At 45.3% G+C, this 12592-nt stretch overlaps 1 protein-coding gene across 5 annotated transcripts in view; it reads left to right on the top strand.

The window, feature by feature from the left end:
• The window catches only part of igsf5b (immunoglobulin superfamily, member 5b), a 36274-nt gene that overhangs the window by 8865 nt on the left and 14817 nt on the right, over window positions 1-12592 (top strand). For all 5 annotated transcript variants that reach the window (XM_080731572.1, XM_080731574.1, XM_080731573.1 and 2 more), the window contains exon 4: window positions 11670-11797. In XM_080731572.1, the coding sequence (XP_080587698.1) occupies window positions 11670-11797 (128 nt within the window). The remainder of the gene's footprint in view (window positions 1-11669; window positions 11798-12592) is intronic.

Genomic DNA, 12592 nt, shown 5'->3' with positions numbered 1-12592 from the left:
CTAGTACAGGGGTCTTCAAAGTTTTCAGGTCAAGGACCCCCTAACTGAGACAGAGATGAAGCAGGGACCCCCACTACATATTGTATAAAATTGTGTTATGTTCATAGATTAGACAGCTTAGACTTGTTTGACAGCACTGTCATCATGTTGGAGTGTATTTTCAGACATTTAACCACTTGAACCGTCAAATACTTAGTCTGCTCTTCATTTCCCTTTACAAACCTCCTTGCCAAAACTAGCGATCTACAAGCTTACAACGCCTCGCAGCGCGAGGCGTTGTAAGCTTGTAGATCTGCTTGTTTTGGCTAATGTTCCACTCAGAATAGGGATGCTAGGGTTCAAATGGTTAATGTAAAAAACATGATCCTATTACACAAAGATTTGGCGGCCCCCCTGTAATAACCCTTGGGGTCCCGGACCCCCTGTTGAAGACCCCTGCTCTAGTACTTTCTGTGACTGGGCTGTGCTGCTGCTGCTCATCTATCTATAAATGCGAGAAGTCTCTGCGTGTGTGTTTGTAATCCGCGTATCTCGAGAACCGTTCGTCCCACCGGCTTCAGATTCGGCACGCGCGCTCCCCGCCGCGGCGCGGAGTGCAGTGCCGGGCCTCGACCCGACCCGACGCACGTTTTTTCCGAAACGGCGCAAAACGTTCGGAATCTCCTTATGCGGAGCTGATTGTTGACATCAGGCTGTTCCGGAGGAAATCAGGTCATTGTGACATCACTTCATAAAAGGCTCTGACATCACGTACACCACATGACCCCACACTCCTATGACAACACGGGCATATTTACATTGTTCCCGAGTTGGCCAGGGCGCCGACTAGACGCTCGGCCGCCCATCTCCATATATGGGCATAAATGGAAGTATCGGCGCAAGCGCTGACTCATTGTGACATACAATGGACGCAATCTCCGTATATGGGCATAAAGGGGACACAGATACAGAGATCTCCATATATGGGCATATGGGCATTCTGACATCACTTCTGCTGACTCAAAGACAAACAGGCAAACAGATGGTCAAAACGGGTCCTACAGAGATCTCCATATATGGGCATTTTTACATTGTTCCCGAGTTGGCTAGGGCGCCGACTAGACGCTCGGCCGCGCATCTCCATATATGGGCATAACGGGTCCTACAGAGATCTCCATATATGGGCATATTTACATTGTTCCCGAGTTGGCTAGGGCGCCGACTAGACGCTCGGGCGCACATCTCCATATATGTGTCACGGATGAAGAGCAGAAGAACCCGGAAGCAGAGCCACAACAAACCAAGTAGACTTGCTGTGAGATGGAATGGAATGTGGGAGTGGTCGAAGTGGGGACATGGTCTGTGGAGAGGCAGACCATGACAGTACCCCCCTCTCAAGGGACGGATTCCAGACGTCCCACCAGGCTGGCCCGGAACACAGAGCAGGGTGGGTGGAGGGGGTCTGGAGGAGAGGGACCAGGGCCAAGCAGGAGACGTCAGGTGGACGACCATGGACCGGGGCCAGACAGGAGACGTCAGGTGGACGACCATGGACCGGGGCCAGGCAGGACACGTCAGGCGGGCGGCCTGGATGCTGAACTGGAGCTGAGCCGTTGATGTCGGGTGGATGACCAGGATGATAGACCAGGTCAGCAAAGATGTCGTCTGGTGGACGGCCGGGATGCTGGGATGAGGCAGCAAAAATGTCATCTGGTGGACGGCCAGGATGCTGGGATGAGCTGTCATCTGGTGGTCGACCTGGAGGTTGAGACGAGGTAGTGAAGCAGGAGACATCAGGAGATGAGTACTCTGAAGGCGATGCTGCAGATGCTGTAGGTGACACCAGGGATCCTGCAGGCTCTGGAAGCGGTGCCAGGGATGCTGCAGGCTCTGGAGGCGATGCAGCAGGCTCTGGAGGTGACGCAGCAGGCTCTGGAGGCGACGCAGCAGGCTCTGGAGGCGACGCAGCAGGTTCTGGAGGCGACACAGATGCTGCATGCTCTGGAGGCGACACAGCAGGCTCTGGAGGTGATGCAGCAGGCTCTGGAAGCGACGCCAGGGATGCTGCAGGCTGTGGAGGCGATGGCAGGGATGCTGCAACCGATGCCAGGGATGCTGCAAGCGACGCCAGTGATGCTGCAAGCTGTGGAGGCAGTGACGCAGGTGCATGAGGCAGCGACACAGGTGCTGGAGGCTGCACCAGGGACGCCGCAGGTGCTAGAAGCGGAGCAGGTGCTGGAGGCGGCAACAGGGATGCCGCAGGTGCTGGAAGCGGAGCAGGTGCTGGAGGCGGTGGCATTGTAGACTGGGCCGCTGGCAACTCGGCAGACTCTGGAGACAGGACCCCAGATGCCGTTGAAGACGGGACCCCAGACAACGCTGCAGACTCTGTAGACAGGACCCCAGACGACGCTGCAGACTCTGGAGCAGACTCTGTAGACGTGACCCCAGACGGCGCTGGAGACTCTGGAGACTGGACCCCAGAGGACGGATAGAGCAGGAAGCAGCTGAACAGAAAGCCAAGGACCAGGCCTTCCATGACCTCGGACATACACAGGTCCCCAGTGGAGCTGACTGACAAGGGCTCTGGTAGGTCATCGGCCGACAGGGATGCTGTGGGGGCAGAGGGCGCAGGCAGCTCATCTAGGAAGATGGCTGGCAAGGGCTCTGGCAGGTCAGCAGCAGATACAGCCGATGAGGATGCAGAGGGCGCAGGCAGACTGGGCTCCAGGACGGACTCTGGCTCCGAGGTGTTGGACAGGACGAGCTCTGGCTCCGACACGCTGGGCAGTACGAGCTCTGGCAGTGGAGGTTTGTAGATACTGGGCAGCACGTGTTCCTGGTGCCGTGGGGAACAATGGCGACCACGCCTTTTCCTGGCAGGCCCGTGGTTCCCCACACGAATGGCCAAACGAGACCCCTCTAATGGATCTGTAGGTGGGGGCTGGTTGCTAGCATGCTGGTTGCTATCATGCTGGTTGCTAGTCAATTGAAAGCTAGCAAGCTGAAAGCTAGCTGGCTGGATAGCTGCTGGCTGAGTGGGCTTGGTGGCTAAAAGACCCTGGGAGATATTGCCCCGTTTGTTGGAATTATGGGGACCTCCCCGAGCCAGACTCGTGCCCAATTTCGATTCTTTGACTGGGTCAGGATACACAGGAATTTGAACACGACTTTGAATATACGAAAGAAGGTCAACATACTGGAATTTCTGCTGGTTAGCAACAGGGCTAGTGGGTTGCAGGCCCATCACTCCTAGCCTAATAGTTTGAGAAGCTGGCTGGAAAACATGTTGTGAGCTAGTCTCAAAGTTCTTAAGTCTCTCACAGACCACATTCAAATGGGGAACAAAATGACTAACCCATGGCCGCTCTTTAAACCACTGTTGCTGGATAGAAATCTCCTTTAGATGTACAGCACGCAGGTTAGGTGGAGAGGCCAAGAGACAATCAACAGCATTCTCAAAGTCCACCACCTTCCTCTTAAAAAGTTGTAACTCTGCTGGGTTCATATTAGTGGTCAGTTCATACTGTCACGGATGAAGAGCAGAAGAACCCGGAAGCAGAGCCACAACAAACCAAGTAGACTTTTAAAGTATTTAATGAAGCAATAAGCAAACCTTACATGAAGTAGACCATGGCATTAAAGGAGCAAGGCAGGAACATCATGACAACAGGTTGCACAGGAACATCATGGTGACAGGTAGAGTTATGAACTGACAATGTGTGTTTGCATTGAGTCCAGTTATATAGTGAGCAGGGTGATTGCACAAGTGTTCACAGGTGTGGAATGGGCATGGCACTGGGCTGATGAGGGAGTGAAGTCAGGTGAGTAACTGGGGCTGTGAGATGGAATGGAATGTGGGAGTGGTCGAAGTGGGGACATGGTCTGTGGAGAGGCAGACCATGACAATATGGGCATAAATGGATGTATCGGCGCAAGCGCTGACTCATTGTGACATAAAATGGATGCAATCTCCGTATATGGGCATAAAGGGGACACAGATACAGAGATCTCCATATATGGGCATATGGGCATTCTGACATCACTTCTGCTGACTCATTCTGACATCACTCCTGTACTTTGCACGTGTTGAATCTCTATATATGGAGATAACCGACGCATCTCACAAGCCATGGGCATAAATGGACACACCAAACAGATGGTCAAAACAGATCCTATGACAACAGGTATAATGGGGTTTGCATTAAAGGGCGGGGCATTCATCCCCTATTTACATTGTTCCCGAGTTGGCCAGGGCGCCGACTAGATGCTCGGCGCCGAGCTTCTAGTGAGAATAATGAGCAGAATAATGAATGAATAATAATCAGAATAATTCACACCCACATATGCTTGTGCCCCCCCCCCTACACACACACACACACACACACACACACACACACACACACACACACACACACACACACACTCACACACGACGTACAGCAATGCAGCAGAGAAGCGTGTAGAATAATACCCATCAGAGCAGAAGGCTGTACCTCTCCCAGATTAAACGTCGCACTCAACGCAGCAATTTCCCCTCCGAGGGCTTCTGCTGACGAATCACTGCCATTAGCAGGACGGGGGTGGGGGTGGGGGGAGGGGGACAGGGGAGCTGGGTGGGTGCCCCTCAGTCCCCTGCATAGACACACACACGCACGCACGCACGCACGCACGCACACACACACACACACACACACACTCACGCACGCACGCAGAGCCACAGCGCTGCCGCAGCCCAAAGGGGGCAGGGCTTTGCTGTGCCTGTGATTAACTGAACCTTAGGAGACCTATTCCCGAGAATCACTTATGGACCTTTTTGGGGTGGAGTTGGCGCAGAGTTGCTGAGGTTGTAAGGAGTGCCTATCTCTATTCAGATGTATCAATCAGCTGTGATTGGCCAGCGTGATCAGCCCTCCATCGGACGATGCAAATAGGACGGTTGGTCCCACTCCAACCTTTACCCGCTGGCAGGGGTGTCGCACCAAATTCTGGGCCCTGGGTGCTTTAACTATTGAAAAATAGCAGATATACAAGCTCACAGCACGGCAACGAGTGCCGCGCTGCGAGCTTGTAGATCTGCTATTTTTTAAAATTCGTGAAAATTTGTGCAAGTCTTTGAAGGTTTTTTGAAAAACCTATGTTTTTATGTCAGTGGTGCTCAAACCTTTTCATGTCAAGGACCCCCAAAATGATATGAATTTGGCCACGGACCCCCATCTCAAAATATTTAGTTCCATGGACCACCCAGAATCAAAATTTGAGTTACAAATGTTTGCTTAAAAAATACATATATTCAAAGATTTGCACACATTTTCACGACTTTTCAAAAATAGCAGATCTACAAGCTCGCAGCGTGGCACTCAGTGCAGAGTGCCGTGCTGTGAGCTTGTAGATCTGCTATTTTTCAATAGCTAAAGTATAAAATAATGAAGGCCCCTCCACCTTGGGCCCTAGTAACTCAGTCCCACTCCCCCCCCCCCTTGTGACGCACCTGCCCGCTGGCATCGAGATTTGCTAACAGCTGCTAAGACTAGTACCACAAAAGTCCTGACTGTTAATTTAAGTGTAGGAATAGACCCGTAAAGGTACAATTAGCACTTGAGATTTTGCAGTGCATGTCCTAGAGCCAGGGTTTCTCAGAACATGAAGCTATACCGTTAAGTTGATCATATCTTCATGATGAGGGTAAATCAGACATCAAATGAAGGCCTCCTTAGGGGAATATGGGGCAAGCAATAACACACACACACACAGAGCATCCAGGGCGTTTTGCCTAAATCAACACAGACATGTCATTTGGTTAGACAAAAGCGCAGAAGCTTCCGTAATTATCTCTCTGTCTATAGCAATTGTCTGTTGCATCCACTGCCTTTCACTCTGACAGACAATAGGCTTCACATATGAGCTATCACCCAGCTAGGCCTCTAAGTGGCTTATTTGGCTGGCAGGGTAGGAGATAGAGGGGAAGAGAGAGGCATTTGTTAGCCAGTTGAGACTTTGAGACAGATGATCAATCACTGTGGGAAGAATGCAATCTGTCCTCTGCAAGTGAACAGGCTCAACTGAAGAGGCTCTGTTCATTTTAGGGTACATGGTCACAAAAGTGCATGCATTTTAATTAAAGCGCAGCATTTCTTTTGATGAAATTCATCAATTTTCCCCCATTCATGTCTACATTCATAAACTCAGATACACAAGCATATGCAGGGATTATTATTATTCTTTTTTTTACAAATGTGCCAATACACAGAGATGAAATGTAAATTAATATTAATGTTAAACAAGTATGGATCTATAAATCCATAATTAAAATAAGACAAAGAGACCAAAGGACTGAATCTTAGATTGCTGTATTTTAAGAGAGCAGACAAGGAAGACAAACAGTGAGCGTACCATAGGGGTAGCTTTCTAAATCTCTCTCTCCTCCAAGATGGAGGAAAACATGTATATAAAGACATACAGTTTATGACAGTAAGAAGCGTGGAACTCATTGATTCGTTCCCATATCATAACAAGGAAGTAGTAGGAACTCATTGATTCGTTCCCATATCATAACAAGGAAATAACAGGAAGAAAGTGCCATGTAGTGTTGGTAATATTCCACCACTAGTGACTTATATCATAGTATCACAGTATATCAAAGCATGATTACATTCAGGGCAGCCAAAGTTATTATGACCTGTAATCTAATAGCCTGAGCCCTACAGTATCCGACCAAAATGTGGTCTCTATACTGTACGCTCAGTTCATAATATATAACCTTATGGTCATATGAGCTTCATACACAAACATAGAATTATGTATCATAATTCTTATCTTATCAATCTATCATTTTAATTTTTGTATGAGGTTCATATGACCTCCATATTAAACATTTTATCAGGGTAATAATAATAATAATATTATGAAGACTTTAATAATATTTAGAAATTCAAATTTTCAAAAAGGACTGAAATATTTTTTTTTAAAGGGAACTGTAATAAATCCTTAAAGTTAAAGAAATATGACACCAAATAAAAATATTTCATCGTTTTTTACAGATGAATGAAGACAGAATTAAAATTGAATAAACAGATAAAAATAAAGAATGAAAAATGAAAACGATGATGACGGTGGTGACGATGATGATGATGATGATGATGATGATGATGATGGTGGGGCATGGAGAGACGGCGGTGAGGACATGCAGATGCTGTGGTTTCTTCTGGGTCTCTTCTTTCAGGTGTTTCCTACGGAGCAGAGAACCTTTGGCCAGTTTATTTGTTCAAGACAACTTAATTCTTCAGGTAGCGTTTGTACTACTACATGGCATGACAACAGTGCAACAGAAACTCACCGACCAGGCACGATCACTCGTGCCTCTGCGGTGGATTGGCATGCACTGTCCTGGCCTCTCTCAGGTGGTGGTTCGTCTGCACCCCGCCTCAGTCGTGGTGATTCCGGTGACCCGATTCCTTCCCCACACTGCATTCCTCTCTCCGCTCCATCTCAGCCCATGTTGAAACAGAAATATTTCAAATTAAGTTTCAAATTGAAATCATAAATCAATGAAAAACCAAATTAAATTAATCAAAAACAAATCAAAATTAAAATATATTAATCCTTAAACTCCCCCCTTTTTTACAACAAGTTGTAAAAGTTAAATAAAATAATTTAAATTATTTAAATCAATGAAAAGAGCTTTAAATCATACACTACAGTACAGTACAGTAGCAGTGGGCACAGGGGAGAGGGACAGTTGAAACTGTCAGTGATAAGTAATACGCCTCAGGGGCGAGAAGCGACCTTGTGTCCTTCTCAACAATGGGGTCTAATTTGGTTGTTATGGTAACCAGGGAACATGACGTTCCCAACAGAGATTTATGGGTAATGAAGTCTTTTCTAAAATGTATTCATAACAAGACAGACAGAACATCAACAAAATACTTAAGACAGTAAACAATCAGAATGTTTACGAAAAATAGGAGAAAGGAGGTCATGTTCCCATAACAGATAGCAGACACACAAAAACAATCTGACCTTGGCAGGCAGGTGTTATTCTAGCAGACAGTCAAACACATGCACTCACATACTGAGTACACGTTAATTCAGGCTGACTAGAAGTACAAACAAATGGTTCAGCAGGCCGATTTAGAAAATACATGCCTGCAGACCTCGCCCTAGGCTAAAGCAAAACATATAATGACCATTCAACAAGATGAGTTGCAAATTTACTTGTGGGTCCAGACAAAAGACAACGACTGTACCGAAAAAGTTAAGTCTGAAAATATTTGTCTCTACTAATCCTCCTGTCAATGAGAGGGAGAGACCAGAGAAATAGATAAAAATAGATTTAAGGTGTTGATCACCACCTTGAAACGTTGTAAGATGAAACAAAGAGATTTACGACCATTCTGTATCTAGTAGATTGGGGTTAATTTACGACGCGTGTCAAACCAAAACATTATTAGGAGCTATCGGACTCCTCCAGACGGAGGGGGAACATAATTCACAAATCTTCTCAATTATCAAAACATTGACATCGTTAATTCAAAATTCAAAGACACGACACGTTACAGGGATTAAGTAAATATGTACTTATCTTAATCAACTTAGGAATTTGCCAGGCGTGGAGATCCCAAAGCACCGCACTCGGAGAACATCGGTGGAGATATCCAACCCTTCGTCACACGGTCCGGTGCTGATGGATGTCCACGCGGGTCCACATTAATCCAAAACTCAGATAACACTGTTGTCCAATAAAAACCTTTGTCTGAAAATGCAGCAATGTAGAGATTTCCCTGGCTGGTACTTTTTCATACGTGTTGCAACATTGTTCCACCGGGGGAGAGAGTGAACTTTAAATGGCTAACAGCCTGAACACTTATCCCTCAGTCGGCCAATGTTGACAAACTGTATGCGGCTACGATGGACCATTGAAATGTAAGTTATTAATGTTAAATAAATATGGATTATGGATAAAATCCATAACCAAAATAAGAGACACGAGCCAAAGGACAGTCCATAGATTGCTGTATTTTGAGAGGAGTCAGACAGAGGAGACAGACAGTGAGCGTACCATAGCGGCAGCTTTCTAAATCTCTCTCTCCTCCAAGATGGAGGAAAACATGTATATAAAGACATACAGTTTATGACAGTAAGAAGCGTGGAACTCATTGATTCGTTCCCATATCATAACAAGGAAGTAGTAGGAACTCATTGATTCGTTCCCATATCATAACAAGGAAATAACAGGAAGAAAGTGCCACGTAGTGTTGGTAATATTCCACCACTAGTGACTTATATCATAGTATCACAGTATATCAAAGCATGATTACATTCAGGGCAGCCAAAGTTATTATGACCTGTAATCTAATAGCCTGAGCCCTACAGTATCCGACCAAAATGTGGTCTCTATACTGTACGCTCAGTTCATAATATATAACCTTATGGTCATATGAGCTTCATACACAAACATAGAATTATGTATCATAATTCTTATCTTATCAAGAGAGATACACACACCCACAGTTGCATGCATGCACATGTACGCACACAAGTACGCACGCACGCTAGGGGTGGGCGATATGGTGATAATTATCGTTGAGACGATACAATGTCTCCACGATATGCCTTTTCAAAGGTATCGTATATTAGTTGGGTCGAAAATGGCAGTTCCGTGACCGTGGAGAGCAAAGGTCCGTTTCTCAATGGATTTGTCATCTAGGAGGGTTATTAAACAAATTTGTCCGGGGTGTCTTTTTTAAAATGGCTGGGAAAATGTTTGAGAGCTAGGGTAATTTTCAGTCTCATTCACTTGCTATACACTACACTAAGGCAAAAATGACTCCCAAAAGATCTGCTTTAAGTGGGATGTGAGGGGTTAAACTAGGGGTTTTTAATTATTCTGAATTCATTGCAAGCATTTGTTTTGCATGAAAAACATTCCTTGGGCTAAAAACGGACCCCAAAAGGCTGTGAAAATTGATGACTCATCACTAAACCATCGTATTGTGGGGTCATTTCTTGCCCAAGGAATGTTTTTCATGCCAAACAAATGCTTGCAATGGATTCAGAATAATTAATAACCCCTAGTTTGACCCCTCACATCCCACTTAAAGCAGATTCTTTGGGAGTCATCATTTCTTCCTTTATAGTGTAGTGTATAGTAAGTGAATGACTCCCAAAAAATCTGCTTTAAGTGGGATGTGAGGGGTCAAACTAGGAGGTTTTAATTATTCTGAATCCATTGCAAGCATTTGTTTGGCATGAAAAACATTCCTTGTGCAAGAAATGGCCCCACAATACGATGGTTTAGTGATGAGTCATCAATATTCACAGTCTTTTGGGGTCCGTTTTTAGCCCAAGGAATGTTTTTCATGCAAAACAAATGCTTGCAATGGATTCAGAATAATTAAAAACCCCTAGTTTGACCCCTCACATCCCACTTAAAGCAGATTTTTTTGGGAGTCATTTTTGCCTTTATAGTGTAGTGAGACTGAAAATTACCCTAGCTCTCAAACATTTTCCCAGCCATTTTAAAAAAGACACCCCGGCCAAATTTGTTTAATAACCCTCCTAGATGACAAATCCATTGAGAAACGGACCTTTGCTCTCAACGGTCACGGAACTGCCATTTTCTACCCAACTATATATCGTGATACAATTGAGGGAGCCTTATAAAAATCCTGTTTAATCGTTAATACAGAGATTCATTGCAGAATTCAATTTAAACCTGCATTTTGGTCTAAATCAGAAGTTCTCAAACTTTAAAATGTCAAGGTCTCCACCTAACTCTGACAGTATACAAATGGAACCGAATGGACCCGTAAGAGTCCATTTGGTTTCATTTGTATACTGTCAGAGTTACATACTTGTAAAGTTCAATTTAGACCTCCCAAAAGGAACCCAGAGAGTTTGTTGTCAAGTAACTTGAAAAATAACCATAAAAACCAACGTGAAAAAGAATCGTGATAAAATCGTGTATCGTGATACAGCTTGGGAAAATATCGTGATATTGTATTTTTCCATATCGCCCACCCCTAACGCATGCACGCACGCACGCACGCACGCACGCACGCACGCACGCACGCACGCACGCACGCACGCACGCACACACACACACACACACACACACACACACACACACACACACACACCCGCAGTGGTTCCCAAACATTTCCATACCAAGGACACCCAAATAACCATAACCCTGTTATGAAATGCCCAGAATAGAGATAATAGCCGATTAAATTACATTTGAAATGAAATTATGTATTATTTTATATATGTTTTTCTCCTTTCCAATTGACTCCTTTGAAAACCACTGAGCTAAAGTCTTCAGAGCTTGCTTACATCAACTTTGCTACGGTATGTGTTTTTGAGCGGTGGTCACACCGTCTCCATAGCGTGGCCATGTGTGTATCTGTGTATGTATGCATGTGTGTCTGTATGTAGCCTGAGTACCGCTGGGTGACCAGAGAGGTGCGGTTGAGCAGCCTTGAAATGTACATGGATGCATGCACGCACGCACGCACGCACGCACGCACGCACGCACGTACGCACACACACACACACACACACACACACACACACACACACACACACACACACACACACACACACACACACACACACACACACACACACATACAGCCTTGAAATTAATGGACACCACCGCTCAGTTCACACTGGTGTGATTTTTCTTTCAGAGAGGGGCAGTGTGGAAGTCTTAGGGGACAACAGGACAGCTCTGAGGGGCGAGTGGCTCCTCTTTGAGTGTCAAGCAGAAGGATGGTTCCCAAACCCCCGGCTGGCATGGCTGCTGAATGACAGAGAGGTAAAACATTGCTGCATCAATCATACAACCTGGAACATCCCATTCATTATACAGTACTGTCGCTTTGGATTAAAAGCGTCTGCTAAATGCCTAAACTGTAAACTGTACAGTGCAACAGTAGGATAAGAATGAAATATTATTACATTCCTGTGTCCATTTTGAATTTTCATTCAACAAGGAAAAAAAGGTAAATGTCTTCATCATCATCATCATCATCATCATCATCATCATGTAATCTTTCCATTGTGTAGCACTTACTCTTTTTTTTATTTTAATCAATGAATCCCCATGAATGTGGCATTGTCAGTTTCATAGTTAATGTAGCCTACTTGAAACCTCTCAAACCCTCAAAAAACACAGGTACCTCAGTCACAAAATTATCGTACAGGAGTACTTGTCTGTGGTCACAGCACAGCTTGTTTAGGACATTTCATGCTAAACAAGCAAAATGTATCCTTTGGCACATTTTGATTGATTGAAGGCTTTATTAGAAGTTTGCATAGGAAAATGTACAGTTTCATGACGGTACAGTTCACTGGTACAAGGTCTACTAAAAGGAGATCCATGAAAAGACTAAGCTTATTTCAACAGGAAACCATTTAAGTATCTCATATAACATTGGATGACAGACAAATAGAACACAGTACTATGCAGTAGATATGTAAAGAAAAGGAAAAAAAAAGAAAACAGTAAGTCTAAACAAACAGTAAGTATATACAATGAAGGCGCAGGGGAGGGGAGGGTAGGGTTGTGCTAGGTTTTTACCAGTTGCGAACAGCTGCTGCCTGTAAGTGG

The sequence above is a fragment of the Nannobrachium achirus genome (assembly GCF_963921795.1).
Source record: "Nannobrachium achirus genome assembly, chromosome: 8".
In the NCBI taxonomy this organism is placed as follows: Eukaryota; Metazoa; Chordata; class Actinopteri; order Myctophiformes; family Myctophidae; genus Nannobrachium; species Nannobrachium achirus.
Note: the sequence above shows the minus strand (reverse complement) of the source record. Positions and strands in the feature narration are given on the sequence as shown.